Source organism: Oncorhynchus mykiss, chromosome 5 (genome assembly GCF_057628025.1).
Source record: "Oncorhynchus mykiss isolate SJ-2025 chromosome 5, ASM5762802v1, whole genome shotgun sequence".
NCBI classification, from domain to species: domain Eukaryota; kingdom Metazoa; phylum Chordata; class Actinopteri; order Salmoniformes; family Salmonidae; genus Oncorhynchus; species Oncorhynchus mykiss.
The window spans coordinates 43,060,332-43,083,215 of record NC_143026.1 but is presented as its reverse complement, the minus strand read 5'-3'; the positions used below and the strand labels follow the sequence as shown (position 1 = coordinate 43,083,215).

General features: G+C 41.3%; 1 protein-coding gene across 1 annotated transcript; it reads right to left on the bottom strand.

The window, feature by feature from the left end:
* Positions 1-1,603: 1,603 nt before the first annotated feature.
* On the bottom strand, positions 1,604-21,923 carry camk4 (calcium/calmodulin dependent protein kinase IV). The gene is made up of 11 exons (XM_021602992.3): positions 21,355-21,923; positions 11,009-11,087; positions 10,837-10,899; positions 10,643-10,725; positions 10,461-10,533; positions 8,251-8,341; positions 7,903-7,977; positions 7,471-7,546; positions 6,699-6,825; positions 5,653-5,805; positions 1,604-1,927 (listed from the first exon to the last, which is right to left on the bottom strand). The coding sequence occupies exons 1-11, from the start codon at positions 21,474-21,476 to the stop codon at positions 1,763-1,765; spliced, it is 1,107 nt and encodes a 368-aa protein (XP_021458667.1). The 5' UTR covers positions 21,477-21,923; the 3' UTR covers positions 1,604-1,762.
* Between the last annotated feature and the right edge of the window lie 961 nt (positions 21,924-22,884).

Sequence of the window (22,884 nt, the reverse complement as noted above, 5' to 3'; positions counted from 1 at the left end):
AGGGCTTTCGTGGTACAGGGAGTAGTGCTTTCACCTTTGCACCACAAGATCCATAGATCTCCCTTACAGCTCACTCTCTCTCCACATTTACCTGTTACATACAGTATACTTACAAAACCATAGACATTGGTCAGTATAGGTGCATCCTCCAGTACTGGGCGATGGAGACCCATCGAAAACACCCGAAATGGTAGGTCAATTAAAAAATATATGTTAAGGATACTGCCATTATTCTTTACTTGATAAAACTATTTGTTCAAAAAGTACATAAGCTGTCAAATATACAAAATCACTCAAACATATAACTTCATAAAGTTTAATTTTTTATCCTGCAGTCCATACCAAATCAATCCTAATGGTAACCATTTTAAGACGACACTGAATGATTAAATGTTCCCTTGAGCATATAAAATGAATATCAAGTTGACGTCTTGGGGCCTTCAGAAGGCCTCTAATACTTCACTGTTTAACACAGATTGCATCTGTCATGTGATGTAAGTAAACTAATGGGCATTTTAACAGACAACCGCAGCAGTTCAATTCAACATTCCCACATGCAAAAGGACAACCGTTGTTGAATACATTTCATATATTAACCACAACATTCCTTTATACTGCAGGCAAAATCATGCTAAAAATTCAATACACAGCCAACCTTTTTCTTTGTAGATTAACAAACATTCCACTACAAGGCATGTCAGTTAATGGATTAATGAGAGAGAAATATTTGCAGCAAGAAAACAGCCTCTTCCATTGTATATGACAGAGGTGGGATATTATCTAATAAAGCAACAGACTCAACCAATTTTGGCACTGAATATCTACTCTTCCATTTCCATGAAAATTGTGTATTTGGCAATAAAAAAAACTGGGGTGCCTTTTCAGTTGTACACAACCATTTTGGTAAACAAAAGAAAAAGTTCTTAATGGTAAAACAACTCTACACTTTTAAATAACATCACTTTTGTCTACCAATAACAGCTAGTTTTCAGTTTTCCCCTCCCCACTCAGATCACTCCCAGACAGTCCTAGCAAAATTCTTGCTTGAGAAACGGTCTTTGCTAAGAAGCAATTGTTGTTTCTTTTGACTATTTTAATTGATATTGTTACCCTGAAATTATTTGATATTCTGATAAAAACAGGTGCATTGGACCTTTAACAAGATACTCAATATTTCTTACAAAAGGAGTGTAAAACACAGTTAATAAGATACAATAAGGCATTCTCCTTAGACGTTGTAATAAAGGTTCAGTTTATGACCATCTGAAAAATGTGTCCAACCCGTTCTCCAAACAGATACTGTTGGCCTACTCAACCAGTAATGCAAATCAACCTAAATCAATTCTCCAGTCTATATTATATTCTGCCACCAGAGCAGCATGATGATTACCATCGTTATGAATTACTTTATAAACCGGCAAATTAATACTGTGAACACTTGGATGTCATTTTGCAGTTATGACATGGTATAATGGAATAAATAAACCATCCAGTGAAGTTAGTTGTTGTGTGAGTAAAGAAATGGGCATGCGCAGTCGTAAACTCTGATTTCACGTGTACTTAAAATACTTGTGGCATGTTGTTGCAATGTGCTGAGTCAGTATGGTTGTACATCCTTTAATTAATCAGCCACATGCAATAAAGCCAGGCGGAGTATCTCCAGTATAGGTGAGACCATATATGGTTCCTCTCAGAAACTTCACAGTCCAACAGGAGGGTAGAATGGCTTCATAGGGTGACATGCAACAGAGGAGATCCACAGTTAGGATCCTTCCTGGATCTGTGACTGATCATTCCGTGGCTGCCCCTCTTGTGCCCCTTCCTGATTGGTGGCGCTGTTGCAGTTGCTGTTCTTGCGGTTGTCAGCGTGGCCGTGACTGCCAGCGCTGCCCAATCGTGACGAGGCCACCACGGCCTTTACTGCAGCCTGTCAACAAACACATCATTCATTGACATAGTTTAGGATTAACGTGCAGGCCCACTCTGACTGTGCAGATAAATAAACAAATTATAGCAATCATTTACACTGAGTATACAAAACATTAAGAACACCTGCTATTTCCATGACATTGATTGATGAGGTGAATCCAGGTGAAAGTTATGATTCCTTATTGATGTCACTTGTTAAATCCACTTCAATCAGTGTAGATGAAGGGGAGGAGACAGGTTAAAGAAGGATTTTTAAGCCTTGATGCAATTGAGACATGAATTATGGATGTGCCATTCAGAAGGCGAATGGGCAAGACAAAATATGTAAGTGCATTTGCACAGGGTATGGTAGTAGGTGCCAGGAGCACCGGTTTGTGTCAAGTACTGCGATGCTGCTGGGTTTTTCACGCTCAACAGATTCCCGTGTGTATCAAGTATGGTCCACCACCCAAAGGACATCCAGCCAACTTGACACAACTGGAGTCAACATGGGCCAGCATCCCTGTGGAATGTTTTCGACACCTTGTAAAAGTGCATGCCCCGACAAATTGAGGCTGTTTTGAACGCAAAAGGGGGGATATAACTCAATATTAGGAAGGTGTTCCTTATACTCAGTATATGTTTGTATCTGCTTGCATTCCAAATATACAGTTGAAGTTGGAAGTTTGCATACACCTTAGCCAAATACATTTAAACTCAGTTTTTCACAATTCCTGACATTTAATGCTAGTAAAAATGCCCCGTCTTAGGTCAGTTAAAACTTCTTCGGGCTGCAATCCCGTTAATGGGATGATATGACAACAGCCAGTGAAAGTGCAGGGCGCCAAATTCAAAACAGAAATCTCATAATTAAAATTCCTCAAACATACATGCATCTTATACCGTTTTAAAGATAACCTTGTTGTTAATCCCACCACAGTGTCCGATTTCAAATAGGCGTTTACAGCGAAAGCACCACAAACGATTATGTTAGGTGACCACCAACTCACAGAAAAACACAGCCATTTTTCCAGCCAAAGAGAGGAGTCACAAAAAGCACAAATAGAGATCAAATTAATCAATAACCTTTGATGATCTTCATCAGATGACACTCATAGGACTTCATGTTACACAATACATATATGTTTTGTTTGATAAAGTTCATATTTATATAAACAAATCTCAGTATAAATAGGCGCGTTAAGTTCACTAGTTCCAAAAACATCCGGTGATATTGCAGAGAGCCACATCATTTTACAGAAATACTCATTATAAATGTCGATAAATACAGTTGTTAGACATGGAAATATAGATGTACCTCTCCTTAATGCAACCGCTGTGTCAGATTTAAAAAAAACTTCAATAATCTGAGACGGCGCTCAGAAAATAAAATTATCCGCCATGTTGGAGTCAACAGAAATCAGAAATCGCATTATAAATATTCCCTTACCTTTGACGATCTTCATCGGAATGCACTCCCAGGAATCCTAGTTCAACAATAAATGCTTGATTTGTTCGATAATGTCCATTATTTATGTCCAAGTAGCTACTTTTGTTAGCGTGTACAGAATCAATCTTTAGGATGTTATCATACATCTTCAATAAAGTTCCAACCGGAGAATTCCTATGTCTGTAGAGAAGCCATGGAACGCAGGTTGCTATCATGTGAAATGCGCGTGACCAGGACCTGGCTCTCTGCCAGACCACTGACTCAAAGAGCTCCCATCCGGCTCCATAACACAGTAGAAGCCTCATTCAAGTTTCTAAAGACGGTTGACATCTAGTGGAAGCCCTAGGAAGTGCAACTTCATCCATATCCCACTGTGTATTCAATAGGGGCTGGGTTGAAAATCGACCAACCTCAGATTTTCCACTTCCTGTTTGGATTTCTTCTCAGGTTTTTGCCTGCCATATGAGTTCTGTTATACTCACAGACATCATTCAAACAGTTTTAGAAACGTCAGAGTGTTTTCTATCCAATACTAATAATACTATGCATATATTAGCAACTGGGACTGAGGAGCAGGCCGTTGACTCTGGGCACTTCTGGGCACCTTTCATCCAAGCTACTCAATACTGCCCCTGCAGCCATAAGAAGTTTTCAAATAAATGTGGTGATCCTAAGAATGTGAAATGTCAGAATGATTTATTTCAGCTTTTATGTCTTTCATCACATTCCCAGTGGGTCAGAAGTTTACATACACTCAATTAGTATTTGCCTTTAAATTGTTTAACTTGGGTGAAACGTTTCAGGAAGCCTTCCACAAGCTTCCCACAATAAGTTGGGTGAAGTTTGGCCCATTCCTCCTGACAGAGCTGGTGTAACTGAGTCAGGTTTGCACGCCTCCTTGCTCACACACGCTTTTTCAGTTCTGCCCACACATTTTCTATAAGATTGCGGTCAGGGCTTTGTGATGGTCACTCCAATACCTTGAACGTTGTTGTGCTTAAGCCATTTTGGCACAACTTTGGAAGTATGCTTGGGGTCATTGTCCATTTAGAAGACCCATTTGCGACCAAGCTTTAACTTCCTGACTGATGTTGTGAGATGTTGCTTCAATATATCCACATAATTTTCCGCCCTCATGATGCCATCTATTTTGTAAAGTACACCAGTCCCTCCTGCAGCAAAGCACCCCCACAACATGATGCTGCCACCCTCGTGCTTCACGGATGGGATGGTGTTCTTTGGCTTGCAAGCCTTCCCCTTTTTACTCCAAACATAACGATGGTCATTATGGCCAAACCGTTCTATTTTTGTTTCATCAGACCAGAGGACATTTCTCCAAAAAGTACGATCTTTGTCCCCTTGTGCAGTTGCAAACCGTAGTCTGGCGTTTCTATGGCGTTTTTTGAGCAGTGGCTTCTTCCTTGCTGAGCGGCCTTTCAGGTTATGTCGATATAGGACTCGTTTTACTGTGGATATAGATACTTTTGTACCCGTTTCCTTCAGCATCTTCACAAGGTCCTTTGTTGTTGTTCTGGGATTGATTTGCACTATTTGCACCAAAGTACATTCATCTTTAGGAGACAGAACTCATCTCCTTCCTGAGCAGTATGACGGCTGCGTGGTCCCATGGTGTTTATACTTGCGTACTATTATTTGTACAGATGAAAGTGGTACCTTCAGGCGTTTGGAAATTGCTCCCAAGGATGAACCAGACTTGTGTAGGTCTACAAGTTTTTTCTGAGGTCTTGGCTGATTTCTTTTGATTTTCCCATGATGTCAAGCCAAGAGGCACTGAGTTTGAAGGTAGGCCTTGAAATACATCCACAGGTACACCTCCAATTGACTCAAATTATTTCAATTAGCCTATCAGAAGCTTCTAAAGCCATGACATCATTTTCTGTAATTTTCCAAGCTGTTTAAAAGCACAGTCAACTTAGTGTATGTAAACTTCTGACCCACTGGAATTGTGATACAGTGAATTATAAGTTAAATAATCTGTTTGTAAACAATTGTTGGAAAAATTACTTGTGTCATGCACAAATTAGAGGTCCTAACCGACTTGCCAAAACTATAGTTGGTTAACAAGAAATGTGTGGAGTGGAATGAGAGGAGTTTAATGACTCCAACCTAAGTGTATGTAAACTTCAGACTTCAACTGTATTCAGTCAAAGGATATTGACACAAGCACACAATCCTAACTTTAAAATGGCGAGACATAAATAAATTATACATGTTACTACTTGCCCTTAACTACTGTACAAAAAAAATGACAGAGAATTTGTTTTTGTACCTACCTTGAGTTTTCGGCGTGCATTGAACTCCTGCAGTTTCTTCTGAGCAGTGTCCATATGGGCTGAGTTAACTGCCTTCCCAGTCACCCAGGGGTGCTGCAGTGCTTGCAAGGTCGTTAGCCGCTTCTTTGGATCCTGGACAATCAGCTTTCTCACCTACAGGACAGCAGCACATACAGTAGCATATGGTTAGTAACTGGGTCACTGAGACTGTGAGTCTGAATTCATTATTTGCTTGGATGCTGTTTATGCAGTTTCCTTTTGTCCCCATAACAAGTCGGCCCAGTTCATAATTTGGAGATAAAATACAAAAATACAGTAGGAGATGGATGTAGTCTAGTTACCCTCCTTTTTATCTTATTTTATGAATCAGACACACCTACACGGACACACTCCCACTGACCCTTCAGCTGGGAAACAGTTCACCTGACCCAATGCTACAATGCAGCACGCAACCATATGCCTAACCAAAAGCAGAGGTGCATAAAAATAGAGGTCCATGCACTTACCACAAATTCCTTGTTTTGGTAAGTTCACCTTTTGTACATTGCTCTCTGTTATTCTATTTTTTTAATGTATGGTCATTAGCAGAGTATAAATGATCCCAATTTCATCTCCAGGACGGCGGCAATTTGAAAAACCGAAAGAGAAAAAAAAAGTAGATTGTGTTGATTTATTGGCACATTGAACCATATCGCGTGCCGTAGTTTAAAAACTCAGTGTCGATAGTGCTAAAACAATGACGTCATATCGGAATTCTGCCATCTTTATGCACGTTCGCCATTGTTTAACCCATGGTTTAAGCGATCGGATGCTAAAGTGCAGGCATATAAGTCTGCAAGGGCATTATGGAAGTACAGCACACTATGCTTTTTCAGAAGCCAAGCCAGTAGTCGACAGGGCAAGAAGAGAACCCTCATGCTGGTTAGGTTTGCATTCTCCACCAATTACGGATTCATCAATTAGGTCTAAGTACCAGAGGGGAATGTCAACCCGGCAGCTGAACTGTGGTAACCTCTGGACCCCTGGTACCAGTACATAGAACTCACCAGATCCTTGGCATTGAGGGACACATTGTCCCACCAGGGGGAGACAAACTCATATTCACAGTTGAGGATCCTCTTGAACATGTACTGGTCCCCTCTATCATCGAAGAACGGTTCAAAGCCACATAGCCTGTCAGAGGGAGGATGAAAAATGAGGTATACGTCAACCACAGACAGCTCCTGTCTATTGATTCACTGGCTGGCACAGTCTGACAGGCTCTGACAGCCGCAGGGGCCTGAGCTACAACTCTATTGGAGATGGCAATCCTCCTCGCACTAAGGTTTGCCTTTAAATGTTGGACAGAATAACAAGAAACTCACTCTCTTTTTCTCCCAGATTGATGTGCCTTCAAAATAGGTTATTTTTTACAGTTTAATATTAATTAACTAGTAGTCTGTACACCACTGTGCTTCTTCTGAATGCTGTTGCTTGCAGTTGAACTACCATTGCCCTGCTTGCTGTATAACGGGGAACGCACACCCACATACTATGTATACCAATCAGTATGTGAGGAGATAAAAAAAACACTCAGCTGCTCTTAAACATGAATGCACCAACACCCTTGATCCAGAAACCAAAATGGCCTAAAAATGCAATTAAAAAAGGTCTGTACTTCCTCTCATCAAATAAAGAACACATATTCTTGATGCATTTTGTTATTGTTGTTTTCTGCTAACAAAATAACAAAACTGTTCAGTGTCAAAAGGAACTGATGTATTTTCAATGATGTGATGCAGGGTCCCAGTACACTTTTGAGGGGCTGGTGTCACTTACAAGATGTAAGTGATAACGCCCACCGACCACATGTCAACCTCAGGTCCATAAGCACATCCTCGCAGGATCTCTGGGGCTGGAGGGAGGCAGAGAGGGAGGGAAGGATAGAGAGGGAGGGAGGGGAAAGAGAAGCGCAGGATGTGGGGGGGGGGGTGAGGCAACACATGGAGGACAGAGAGAAACAGAGATGAAAAACAGAGTAAGGAATTCTTATTCACTAATTAATCCAAGGAAGAACTTACTATGTAGTATGTGGATAAATATTACAATATACAGTGCAAACTATCCTCAGGGTACTTATCTCTGCTCAAAACTTGGCAGGTAAAGCATGCATGACCAAAACAACAACAATCTGCTATGTCTGAAATGGCACTGTCTATTACTTTGTTCCAAGTGAATGAAATAGCATCACAGTAATGGGTTACAACTCACCACAGTATCCTGGTGTACCACAAACTGTCTTCATTGTGACCTGATCATCGATGATCTTTGACAGTCCAAAATCAGCTGCAAAAAGAAAGAGAGCTGTATTAGAGATCATGCCTATTTCTGGAAGTTCTCATTATATAGTATCATAATAAAATAGTAGAATAGAATAAAATAGAACACCAGTACAATAGAATGGAAAACAAAAGAAAAGAATAGAATAGAATCTTTGGCATTGATTCCCCAATTATCTCAGTTCTGTATCTGATAGCACAGCAGAGTCTGTTCAGGCTCAATGGATGTTCTTTGGGATAATCGTAGTGAATCCCACAGTGTATTGACTTACGCACCCACCTATTTTGAGGGGAGCATCTGGTGCTGAGGTGGCATATAGGAGGTTCTCGGGTTTCAGGTCTCGGTGCACCACGCCGTTCTCATGCAGGTACTGCCCAAAGACACAAGACAGCAGCATAACTGACTCCTATACACATATAGTGTTATTGATCTGTCTGGTGGTGAGTATGGAGCTGGACTGATAGGGATTTTGGGGGCGGCATCTACCACCACAGTTCCTTTTCCACGCAGAACCGTAACATTCCTGCATTATAGCGCACTGTTAAAAATGTATAAGCAAAATGAAAAGATCAACTACTTTTCACAACCTCTTTCCTACTGTTGCCAAAACAGTGTATTACACTGTTAAACAATGTTCTATGATACTGTGTACTGGATGTAAACATGTTTTAAACTGTTTTTGGGGTTCAGCGAGGACTTTCACCTGTGTTACCACAGTAACTCATCAAACAAGGCAGCATGGGCCATGGAATTCTGCACAGTTACAGAAAACAGTAGCACAAGGCAGCTTCCTTGGTAATGCTGGTCATTGGAAAGACAAAGGTGGGATTTGAGTGAGGGAAAGCAATGTGTTCTCAGACTTTGTAGTGTCATGGATGTAGACCTCCTCTGACAAGTCTATGGCTCACTGTCTTGATAATGATACCGGTTTGTAAAGCAACCTATTGTAGAACTTTATATCATCTGCACACTGTGGGTGGGTGTATATCAAAATCCCTGGTTTCTTGTGTAAACTCTTAACATCAAGCTGTTAAAGAAAACCACATTCCATTCCACTGGCACTGACAATACATTTCTAAACATCAAAGTTGGCACTGAAGGAGCTACACTTATTACGCAACAAAACAGACATATTTTCTGCTTGGGAATGACTGAGTTGAACAGACGTTATTCACAGTGAACGAAGGCATCCTTTTCTCCCCACACTATGTATGTGACCCCCCCCCCCCCCCCCGGGTGTGATCTCTCTATGATGTCAGAGGGGAATTCTCCTCTCCTCTCATCCGATATGTGGAGTGTGGGAGGGAGGAAAGGAGGGAAGAAGAGAAGAAGGAAAGGAGCGAAAACAGTAGCCTCCACCACACCGCACACATCCCACGTCTCCCACGGATGCCACCGCACCACAAAAAAAAAAGCTATTCGTACAGTACTGTAACCCAACTACACAGCTGTGTATTCTCATTGACTGTGGTGCTCTTCTGCCAGAGAAAGTAAAGCAGGGCCTACCTGAGAGGTGGGCCAGCCAATGTATTTGGCCAACGAGGACAAATATTATTTTGAGATGCATCGGGTCTCAATGGTAAAATATCAAGAACATTAGCCTAACACCGTCTTTTGACATAGTAAAAAAAAAAAGGTCACAAAGAATCTCCGGATTCTCCGTTATCACAGCATAACGTGTCCAAAATAATCAACGTGTTATGATGCTAAGATAACACCAAATGAATGGCCTATAATGAAGGAATCTGTCACAAACAGAGTGGGGACTTAAATGTAGATGTGTCAGTGAGATTGGCGGGAAACGAGGCTACCGCAATGCTCCACTGGGACGTTTAGCTAGATATCCAGAAGGAGTTCGTCATGTAACACAGACTGCAGAAGCTCTCTGCTGTCTTTCAAGTGGCCGTGTACAATGCAAAGGAATCACTCCAAATCAACACGGAACAAACACTTTCTCAGCACCTTGCTCAACAACACAAGGAAACTTTAAGAAAAGCCCTGTTGTCCTCTCCTGAGTCGCCCCGTTGGGAAAACAACACCAAGTCCTAGGCTGGTTTCGATGTTTTAAAAATTCCCTGTCTGTCTTACTATTTAATCTCCTTGGCAACATCAATTTGTTGCAAACTGAGGATCATGGAAGGAGATCTCTTACAAGACACTAGCAAGTTCATGCCATATGACATATGGCTCGGTCCATGTGGATAAGATGTCAAAGATAGCTCAGTGAGAGACGCACGCTTGGTTATGCGATAGCTCAAGGAAGTGAACTTAAACCGTGTCCACTGTTGATCCAACAGTGCTGGTTCAAATGACAGTGAATTTGGGATTTGATTACGGAAAAAGCCTTCCATTTCCCTTTTGCCCTTTATAATGTATCGATAAGGAGACAGACGGAGTGAATGTGGGATGGTTTTACAGTATGTCAAGAGTTTGCTCAACATTTATTGGCCTACTTTTTGACAGGCGTCAGAGGAAGGAAGTCAACTCACTGCAACGGCTTCTAGTACTTGTTTGACAGCATCAGCAGCATCCCGTTCAGTGTAGAAGCCCTTTTCCACAACCCTGAGAGAATAACATGTGTTGTGATTGTTGTAACAGAGGAATGGTAAAGAGAGTATGTGTGCGTATTTGTGTGTGTGTGTGTGTGTGACCATTAGGGCAGTTAACTAACCTATCAAATAGCTCTCCTCCAGTCACAAGCTCTAAGACCAGACTGATCTCTGACGGGGTCTCAAATATCTCTTTTAGTTTGATCTGGAAGAAGTAAAACAAAACAAACATAAATTCCGCATTGATTAAAAAAAAACACAACAGCAATCGTTAATTCTATGCAAGGACAGCCCAAAAGTGCTGTAGAACACTCACAATGTTTGGGTGAGAGAGTCGAAGTAGGACACCTATCTCTGTCCTCACTATCTTCTTGTCCACCTGCAGAAACAAAACAGAACTGGGTTAAGGAAGGACCTTTAGCGTGTTGTAGTCTCTGGGTAAAATGACTACACTAAGACTCTATGGCGAATATACAGCGTAAACTCACTGTCTTCTTCAGCGTTTTCACCGCAAACGGCTTCTGTGTTCCCTTCTGTCGACATCTGCACACCACGGATGTCGCTCCCCTAAATGCAGAGGGAATACACAGTTAAGATACAAGAGCAACTGTCAAGTGGGTAGGGACACGATGTGCAAACAGCGCAGGGAAATGGTGAATAGGCTTTGATGAGGTTCTTCTTTACTTCCATTATGGCTGCGTACAGTGTCTAGAGTGTTTGTCTGAAGCGTCAGTTGGCAATTCTCCCAAAGAAACTCAGCGTTGTATTTTCTCTGTATTGACACGTTCAAATCTGAGCGCTAGGTAGACACATTTCACCACAATCCCATAGGACTATAAATTATAACAGTAGTAGGCAAACATGGAGATTAGGTCTATATTCCTTCAGGATTTAAGCAACACCTATGTAAGAATGCTGTTCATTGACTACAGCTCAGCGTTCAACACCATTTGCCCACAAAGCTCATCACTAAACTAAGGACCCTGGGACTAAACACCTCCCTCTGCAACTGTATCCTGGACTTCCTGATGGGCCGCCCCAGGTGGTAAGGGTAGGCAACAACACGTCTGCCACACTGATCCTCAACACTGGGGCCCCTCAGGGATGTGTACTTAGTACCCTCCTGTACTCCCTGTTCACCCAAGACTGCATGGCCAAACACGAATACAACACCATCATTATGTTTTACTTGAGTTTATTTGGTAAATATTTTCATAACTCTTCTTGAACTGCACCGTTGGTTAAGGACTTGTAAGTAAACATTTCACGGTAGGGTCTACACTTTTTGTATTCGGCGCATGTGACAAATAAAGTTGGATTTGATTTCATTTTTACATTGTCATGTGTTCAGCGGTTCGGTCACCTTGGCCACTGGCTCGGGGTCATTAATTATGTCTCCTTTGTTATTAAAAGCCCTGGGCTTGTCAGAGTAGGAGTGCGGAATACGGTTATATGGACAGGGGAGGATGATTCTAGATAAGCACTTTTGAAATGAGGGCCCTGAGCTACAAAGCCAACTAAAGATCTACTTTGTATTTATTCAAACGTAAGTAGTACTGTTAGTTCTGAATAAGAGCTCCACTTTGCATGTGACATCTTTTACAGGTACAACATGACCCTGCTATTGTCAGAGGAGTTGATATGACATTTTAAAGAGAAGATTGCTATAACGGCTTCAAGAAAGCAAAAGGGATACATACTGTGCTGCCTGCAGTATATAGAAAGGTACGCTATTGGAGCGCCTCCAATGTGCAAATAAATCAAATTTGGTAGCACAGCTTACAAATTAGTGGGGAGAGGGAAGAGAGAGAGAAAGAAAGAAAGAGAGCGAGAGAGAGAGAGAGAAGCAGCTTCTGTGTTCAGAGGAAAGCACTTGGGCTCTCATTAGGTGTCCAGACCTCGATACTCACCATTACACCAGAAATACAGAACAGATTTTCTTCCCTCTCCCTCTCTCTCTTACTCCTACACACATCCTCTCTGCCTCTACCACACATTCTCTCTCTTTCCCTGCCTCTCACCCAAACCTCCTCTCTCTCTTTTCATCTCCCACATTCTCTCTCCCTCCCTGCCTCCTGTGGGAAATACCCTCACGGCAGGTCCATGTGAGCAGACATAAGGCAGGCATGACAGCCAGCTCACAGCTTCAATCCAACCACAACAACAGCCAAGAGTCTTAGGAGAGAGAATTCAAGTGATAAACTAGACTTGGACTGTACACTATTGTTATGCAGGGGCAAAGGACTGTACACTATTGTTGTGCAGCTCAGGGGCAAAGGCAAAGGCCTACCTAAGCAAATAACACAAATCTAATAAACACTAATAAACAAAACATCATTAAATTGTTATCAGGTTGACGAGATGACCTCATCCTAGTGTACCCTCCTCGCTCCACTTTGGATCCACCCGTGTAATTTCTACAATGCCTCATTTCATTAAATCATGCAATCTTAATGTCGTACAAAAAAGAGGGATCTATATTTATGAGTTTGCCCTGCTTTCTTCTCTGTGATGGATGAGAGCACGTGTAATGACCACTTTCCTATCTGACGTCAAAATGGCCACTCATTGGCAGAGGAGTAAGAGTTTGAAATATGCAGACAGGCCACGATACAACGAAGAACTGAAAAAGTTACAGCAATACATAGTTAGGCCTATACTCTACTATGTGCCCTCCTTATGTAATTGTCTAACAAAATCTGTCTAAATATCTGAGTCAGTTCTTGAATAAACTACCAATTTATTCCATTCATTTATTTTAGTCAACACATGTTAATCCACTTTATAAATCCACCTCCCAATTCAACTTCTCCCGGCATTTGTTTCTGTCATCCTTATGCCATGATTTCACACTTGAATTATATAGCATTGTGTTGAGCCTCTCAACTCTTCGAGAGATAAGCGTTATTTCATTCTAAAGTCATTGCACACACAGCATATGAGTCAAGATGCTAGACCATTTAGCCTCGGAGGCTGACACCCTGAGAATGAAGCTTATTGTTGGTCTGACTCCCTGAGAATGAAGCTTATTGTTGGTCTGACACCCTGAGAATGAAGCTTATTGTTGGTCTGACACCCTGAGAATGAAGCTTATTGTTGCTGTCTGTTCTAGCACTAAGCTCAAGAGGGACGGGCAAAAGAGATCTGCATATAAAGCTGTACAGCGATCTGCATATCTCCAGAGCCTGGTCTGTCCTGCACTCCTAAAGGGTTCTTCGGCTGTCCCTATAGGATAACCCTTTTGGGTTCCATGTAGAACTCTCTGTGGAAAAGGATACACATGGAATCCAAAAATGGTTCTTCAAGGGGTTCTTCTATGGGGACAGCCGAGGAACCCTTTTAGTTTGTAGAGACCACCTTTTTTCTCTAAATGTGCACACGCACACACAGGGAAATTAGCTACTGCTATCATCAGATTTAGTTGTGGGATTTAATTAACAGATGGGTCTTCTACATCAATGCCAGAGAGCTCCATCCCAGATCATCAGTGATGAATTCCACTAATTGACTAATGGATCATATTCATCACTCTGGAATGGTCATATCCAACCACAGCACTAAGACAAACACATCATTGATACTAAAACATTTAGTATCAATGAACAACACAAGCTCATATAGCTTTTCCCACAAATGCTGACATTTAATTTTGCAGCCAAATGCCACAATACTTTAGGTGGGACAATATTGCTTTACGGAAGGAATTTTTTAGGTAGGCTAAATTGTTTGAAGTGTCCATGTTTGTCATACTCATTTACTGTTACAATTCCACTGTAACGGACTCAAATTTCTACTTAAAATGTATCTCAAACAAAAACAATTTCAAAGTTTAACAAAATCACATTTACTGGAAGAATTGTGCAGAATTTCGGTAAAATCGTTTTATGTGCCATGTTTTCCTAAAACTCAGTTAAATATTTGCTCCGAATTAAGATTCAATGATGTCTGCAGAAAGAATGGGGTTTCAGCGATGACATGACACATTGACTTGGAAAAAATATATATATTTTGGTTATTGAACTACAGTAGGTTAAGTGGATTTATACCATGTAACGGAATTGCGGTAATTTAAAAACTACTGGGTCTTTTTCCCAATCCCAGTAATTACAGTAACCCTCAAGCTTTTCTAAACCAACGAAACAAGTCATCTGAGTGAAGGCATCGCTCTGCTGATGCAGCTCAATGCTGCCTGCCTATATATTACACAAGCTGCTCATTTCAGTTTTGCACTCACACAACATTATGTCATCCCAGAAGAGATTCTGCTGCTACTCTCAGGAGCAAGACACGCTACAGTACAGTCAGCTACATTATGCCTTCATCTGGGGCTACTGCATGTCTGCTTAGACTCAGGGCCCAGTAGCTCACTCTGAACTCTGACTGAGAACGCTCAAAAGTTCAAAGCTTTAAATGTGCCTGATGGTATAACTAGGGCTAGTAGTTATTCCAGACCATGTGAATTGAGCAGAAAAAAAAAACAAAAAACATACAGTTATGACTAACTACTGATCTCTGAAGGAGGGAAATGGGGTGTTGTACCTCGTTTCCCTCCTTCAGGGAACAGTAGAACTGGTCATAACAGTAAGTTCCCTTTCAGTCGGGCAACTTGGTACAACACAGCTATGGGGATATGAAATCACGCTACAAGCCGACCCCAGCGGAGACCAAATGAAACGGCCCACGGCAGACTACCCAGAGTTCCAACCGGACAGGAAAACCTGCTGTACCCGGGTATTGTGCAATCTGCGTGCTGCCTAATGACCTTTTGTCCCAGCTGTAAGCACACTGTGTGCTACATACACTGGGGGCAGCGAAATTCAGGCGATAAAACCTCACAAAAGTCTGTGGTGATTCCCAGCTTCCTGCAGCACAAATACACGGAACAAAAATATAAAATGCAACATGCAACAACTTCAAAGATTTTACTGAGTTACAGTTCATATAAGGAAATCAGTCAATTGAGCCATTTTAAAGTCATTAGGCCCTAATCTATGGATTTCACATGACTGGGAATACAAATAAGCATCTGTTGGTCACAGATACCTTTAAAAAAAAAAGGTAGGGACGTGGATCAGACAACCAGTCAGTATCTGGTGTGACCACCATTTGCCTCATGCAGCGCAACACATCTCCGCATCAATAAAGTTGATCAGGCTGTTGATTGTGGCCTGTGGAATGTTGTCCCACTCCTCTTCAATGGCTGTGCGAAGTTGCTGGATACTGGCGGGAACTGGAACACGCTGTTGTTCACGTCGATGCAGAACATCCCAAACATGCACTCTGTTCACAACGTTAACATCAGCAAACTGCTCGGCCACACGACGCCATACATGCTGTCTGCCATCTGCCCGGCACAGTTGAAACCAGGATTCATCCGTGAAGAGCTCACTTCTCCAGCATGCCAGGGGCCATCAGCGGTGATCATTTGCCCTCTACAGTCAGGTCAAGACCCTGGTGTGGACAACGAGCACACAGATGAGCTTCCCTGAGACGTTTGACAGTTTGTGCAGAAATTCTTTGGTTGTGCACAGTTTCATCTGCTGTCCTGGTGGCTGGTCTCAGACGATCCCTCAGGTAAAGTAGCCGGATGTGGAGGTCCTGGGCTGGCGTGGTTACACGTGGTCTGCAGTTGTGAGGCCGGTTGGACATGCCATGGAAATTCTACACAGGGACACTCAAAGTCAATCTTAAATTAATAATTATTTATTATCAGCATGCTGGAGAGGTTCCAACCAACCTAATGCACCAAGATCAGGAGCTCTTCCGGGGCAGTCCAGTTAGTTCTCTTATATACAGACAAGTCACATTAGCATAATTTAGCTTATTCATCATTCATAATTAATTCATCATTAACATTTGCTTCATTCATGTGACCAACCAATACTGGGTCATGCATGTGACAGACCAATACCTCATGAGGTTTCTTCTAAGTTGAGACCTAGAAACTGAGATATCTTTCATTCTCAAAACAAGGGTCTGGGCATGCTGCAAATAGCAGATACAGATAGTGAGAATTCAGTCAGTCACTTGCATGAACACATACATTGGTTATTAGAAAATAACAACAAAAAAAATCAAAGACGTACTGCCAGATTCTCTAAAACGAGGCGGCTTATGGTAGATAAATTAACATTAAATTCTGTCAACAGCTCTGGTGGACATTCCTGCAGTCAGCATGACAATTGCACACTCCCTCCAAACTTGAGACATCTGTGGTATTGTGTTGTGTGACAAAACTGCACATTTTAGAGTGGCCTGTTCCCAGCACAAGGTGCACCTGCGTAATGATTATGCTGTTTAATCAGGTGGATGGTTTATCTTTGAAAATGAGAAATGCTTACTAACAGGGATGAAAACACATTTGTGCACAACATTCAAGAGAAATAAGCGTTTTGTGTACATTATGGAACATTTATAGGATATTTTATTTCAACTCATGAAACATGGAACCAACACTTTACATGTGGCGTTTATATTTTTACAGTATCTCCTGCAGGCAACCCTTTAATTGAGTGGGCACATACACTGTTAGCTAATTCCTGCCTTTTGCCATAGAAATAGCCTGCACAATCCTGTGGGAAAGACGCTGCTTACAAAGCACTCTACCACAAGCAGGATTAGCAAAAGACTGGAAAAGCTGCCATATACACTTTCAGGGGGTAGAATGAATGGCCCTGCACGAAAAGCCCCAGGAGGAACATTCAAAATGTCCACCAGAGAGCTCTGAAATAGGGAACATTTCTTTATTTTGGCACCAAAGCTCAAACACCCGCCACTTACAGAACATGGCAAAAAGTATATGGACGCCTGCTCGTCGAACATCTCATGCCAAAATCATGGGCATTATTACGGAGTTGGTTCCCCATTTGCTGCTATAACAGTCTCCACTCTTCTAGGAAGGCTTTCCACTAGATGTTGGAACATTGCTGAGGGGACTTGCTTCCATTCAGCCACAAGAGCATTTGTGATGTCGGTCACTGATGTTGGGCGATTAGCCCTGGATCACAGTCTGCGTTCCAATTCATCCCAAAGATGTTCGACGGGGTTGAGGTCAGGGCTCTGTGCAGGCCAGTCAAGTTCCTCCACACCGATCTCTAAAAACCATTTCTGTACGGACCTTGCTTTGTGCATTGGGGCAATGTCATGTTGAAACAGAAAATGGCCGTCTAGAATGTCAATGTATGCTGTAATGTTAAGATTCCCCTTAACTGGAACTAAGGGGCCAAGCTCAAACCATGAAAAACAGGGCCAAACCATTATTCCTCCTTCACCAACTTTACAGCTGGAACTATGCATTCGGGCAGGTAGCATTCTCCTGGCATCCACCAAACCCAGCTTTGTCCGTCGGACTGCTGGAAGTGTGATTCATCACTTCAGAGAACGAGTTTCCAATGCTCCAGAGTCCAATGGTGTCGAGCTTTACACCACTCCAGCAGATACTCGGCATTGGGCATGGCTTACGGCTGCTCATTCATGGAAACCCATTTCATGAAACTCCCGACGGACGTTGCTTCCAGAGGCAGTTTGGAACTGAGTGAGTGTTGCAACCAAGAACAGACGATTCTTAGGCGCTGCGCGCTTTACCAATTGGCGGTCCCATTTTGTGAGCTTGTGTGGCCTACCACTTTGCGGCTGGGCAGTTGTTGCTCCTATACAGTACGTTTAAACTTCACAATCACAGCACTTTAGTAGCGATAAGACAAGATAAACTAAAAACATAAAAAAATATTTATAAAAAAAGTTCAGTTCCTGTACTTGCTTCTCGTCTCTCAGCGTCTGTCCTCACAGATGAGATACAATGTTTCACTTCACTAGAGATAGCTTAAGACAGATTAAAAAGGGAGGCAGACAGGTGGAGTAGATAGATGAATGCAATTAAAAGAACCTGCATTTTCATCAGGATATTTTATACTGTTTTTATTTATTGGCTTTAGGCCTATGTACATGTATTTTATTTAGTTCACGATGGCAGTTATTGGCCTATAGGCTGTCTCTGTTCCATTAGCTAATTTCTTTAGCTGCCAATAGATCACGGTGCATCAACGTGTCCATATAGCAGAGGCTGGTGCTCTCGCATTAGTTTAATTTTTACTTTTCGTTTTTATTTTTTTTAATTCAGATGTTTGATTAACTTTGAGACAGTGATTTTGAGAAACTAAAACGTTATTATTGAAATGAAACTGTTCCATGAAAATTCGTATAAGCCTATAAAATAATCATAACTGCCACTCAGATTGGTATAAATGGTAGGATAAATTGTAAGCTTCCCCAAACTTGAAACTCACACACCGCCTATGATATTTACTCCCATGTGCACACGCTTGCACACATAGGAGGTCCTGTGAAAGAAATGTGCCCCCCTATGGAACCCATTGCCCGTCCAACTGATTCCTTCTGGTACCGGCCCTACCTCTGAGCCAACAGATATGGATAGCCTATGTTCAGCCCTAAATATAATATCCCCTATTTCATCTTCCCAAAATCAATTACCAACTTGAATTAACTCAAACTCAACAGGCCACCATCTCCCTGCTCACGACCAACAGCAGCATGGGCAGAAGCAGGTCAATTTTGGGACTTCTGTAGATGGGTCTAATTTCCCTGATTCTATGCATTAGATTCCCTCTCTCCATTCCATATCCCTGATTATGGCTCAGTGGCAGATCCTTGAGTGCAACTGTTGTCCCGATGCTATCAGACTGCCTTGTATAATACAATTAGTTATGAATATGGAGTAGGGCTCTTCTCATGTGATTGTGGCGGCACAGCCAGAGCCATGTAAAGCAGTGCCAGCGCATGATCAATACCGCTTCTTTAATACTGTAGCCTATTGTGTGACTTTCCCTGTCTATCAGTATATGAGTGTTATGTTACTTGTCATGTGTGTTTTTCGTGGACCACAAGAGGAAGAGTTGCTGCTGCTTCTGTAAAAACGAATAGGGATCCAAATAAACAAGTAAACAAACATACACGTCAGTCAGGCGTAAAGGAAATAAATAAAAACACATGCACCAGTCCATATCATGTCACCAGACCACCTACTGAATGTGTTATAATCTGCCATGAAATCAGCTGTTAATTTCCATATCTTGTGTGTTTTTGGTTCTACAGTGCGTTTTTGTTCTACCTTGTTATTTTTAGTATTACATTGTTATTGATTACTGCATTGTTGGGTTTAGAGCTGGCAAGAAAGGCATTTCACTGTACTTGTGCATGTGACATTAAAACTTCAAACTTGCTGCTGTTGTCTCACAATGTCGTTGCCTGGAGACTGTTTTGGTAGGTGACTTGCTTTATGTAAGCCACAGAGTATCTCAAATCATGTTAATTGTACCGCTATAACTCACGAGAAAAAGTTATGAGCAAAACTTCTTTGTATCTATTTTTCCTGCTTTGGAAGTGTTTACAGTTGTACAGAAAAGTGCTATGAGGATAAACATGACCAAACAGAGTTGTGTTTTTCCCAGTGGACCATGGTCATAAAAGGACACTTACCAGTATGACAGCCTGGTCTCAGAGCTTTTCGTATTAATCTGTATGCAAATCCAAGACACTCCATTTAGTATGATATGTTACATTTGGTATGGTTAAATAAGACAGATGGTTACTTAAAGCAAAAACAAAAAGGTCAACGTCTAGCAACCCAAAGATTGTGAGTTTGAATCTCATCACGGACAACTTTAGCATTTCAGCTAATAAGCAACTGTTCAACTACTTACTACTTTGCAACTACTTAGCATATTAGCTAATCCTTGCGATAACCTTTTAGCTAACTTTTCACCTAACCCTTTTAGCTAACCCTTCCCCTAACCTTACTCCTAAATCTAACCATAGCTAGAATTTGTAACATTTCATACGTTTGCTAATTCGTAACATATTGGACATTTAGCAAATTCTTAGCATAATAGGTTATGCGAATTCGTAACATATCGTATATTTTACAAATTTAGAACTTAATATAATACAAATTGTCATTCATAACATTTCAAAAAACACTTTTTGCTTTGCCATTTTGATGGATTGTGTGTAGATTGATGAGGGGGGGAAAAAAACAATTTAATACATTTTAGAATAAGGCTGTAAGGTCTTTTTTACGCATTTATTTAACTAGGCAAGTTAGTTAAGAACAAATTCTTATTTACAATGATGGCCTAGCCCGGCCGATGCTGGGCCAATAGTGCGCCGCCATATGCGACTCCCAAACATGGCCGGATGTGATACAGCCTGGATTCGAACCAGGGTGTCTGTAGTGACGCCTCAAGCACTGAGATGCAGTGAGACGCTGTGCCATTCGGGAGCGGTATTGATCATAGGTATCATACGAAATGGGGGATGAAAATCCACAAATGAATGCATACCATACAAAACGTAACATACTAAATAGAAAGTATCGTATTTACGTACAGAATATTACTAAATGCTCTGACCAGGTTGGGTATGATGGAAATTGACAGTTATATTACATAACTTTTTATAGCCTTGTCAATTATTTGTATATCAATTATTTAGATGACCATTATTATTTTAGATTATTAAAAACAATCGTTTTCTTTAGCAAAAACATCAGGGGATGCTAATCTAGGCAGGAAATTGTGGTAACCGAATGCATTCTCTCCTGTGTTGTACGCAGAATTTATTTCCATTGAAAACTAAAGTGTTAATATAATAGATGCAATACCATTTGCTGCATGTCCTTCGATCACTAACTAATATATTATTAAAATTATAGCTTGAAAAGACCAGAAGATCATCAGAATGCGACTCCTGGCGATATCAAGGCAGTGAAAACATGAGAACACTGAATACAGTAGTACTGTAGAGCGAGGATGCTCACCGTCCCAATTCGGACTCCAACTCATAGTAGTCAGCCAAGATCTCCTTCTTCGATCCATCTATCCAGTAGTCTGGAGCTGGGGTTGCCCCTGCTCTGGACGAGAGCATAGTGACTTTAAGCATCACCAGCTATCCAAACGGATTTAATAAGTATCTTGACAGCTCGTCTCCCCTGCGGCGATTCAAAGCTTGACTCAGTTACAGTGGTTTGAAGAAAAGCGAGTTGTATGCGGTCAAACTGAGATAGAGATGCGCGTAAGACCGTTATCTTCTCCAAAGCAAAAAAAACACAGCCTTTCGTAAGAATCTAATATGCGTTACAAGACCATTTAAAGGACCGGGTAGCGTAATGAGCTTGGTCCTAAATGCATATTATTCACAGCCTCCAGCCTAGCATTTCTACCATATTGCACTCAGTGTAAAGGAAAGTGTGCAGACAGTGGAGTCTGCGTTATAGAGGGTTTCCACAGGGTCTTACTGTCGCTGGATTAACATACAAAAACAATTGAGTTACCTTTACCTGAGGTCACAATCAAGCACGTCATGTTACCATAACTACCAGACATAATTGTGTTGCTTTTTATGACATGAAAATAGGCCTACCATATACAGTGTATTCAGACATTTTCCACATTTTGTTGTTACAGCCTTCCTCTAAAATTGATTCAATTGTTTTTCTCCCCTCAATCTACACACAATACCCCAAAATGACAAAGCAAAAACTGTTTCTATTTAAAAAAAAATGTTTAAGAAAAACGCCCGGGAAATATCAGATAAGTATTTAGACCCTCAGTACTTGGTTGAAGGAACTTTGGCAGCGATTAGGTCTTGGGGACCTTCAATGCTGCAGACATTTTTTGGTACCCTTCCCCAGATCTGTGCCTCACAACACCTTCGACCTCATGGCTTGGTTTTTGCTCTGACATGCACTGTCAACTGTGGGACCTTATATAGACAGGTGTGTGCCTTTTCCAAATCATGTCCAATCAATTTACCACAGGTGGACTCCAATCAAGTTATAGAAACAGCTCAAGGATGATCAATGGAAACAGGATGCACCTGAGCTCAGTTTCAAAGCAAAGGGTCTGAATACTTATTTAAATAAGGTATTTATGGTTTTATTTGTAATAAATTTGCAAACATTTCTAACAACCTGTTTTCACTTTGTCATTATGGGGCATTGTGTGTAGATTGACGAGAGAAAAAAAACTATTGGAATAAGGCTGTAACGTAACAAAATGTGGAAAAAGTCAAAGGGTCTGAATACTTTCTGAATGAACTAATATAATATATATATATATATATATAAAAGCAATAAGGCATGGGGGGAGGGGGGGGGGGGGTATATGGTCAATTTGCCACACCCCTTCTGGGCCGTATTGTCTAAAAATGTGTACACTGTATATGGCTCTGGGCCTACCATTTGAACTATGTAATTACGCTGTAGCCTTAATATTCCCGCAAACATATATGTTGTGGGGCAAATAATAAAAAAAAAATACTGCCCTACAATTAAACACTGACAAATCAC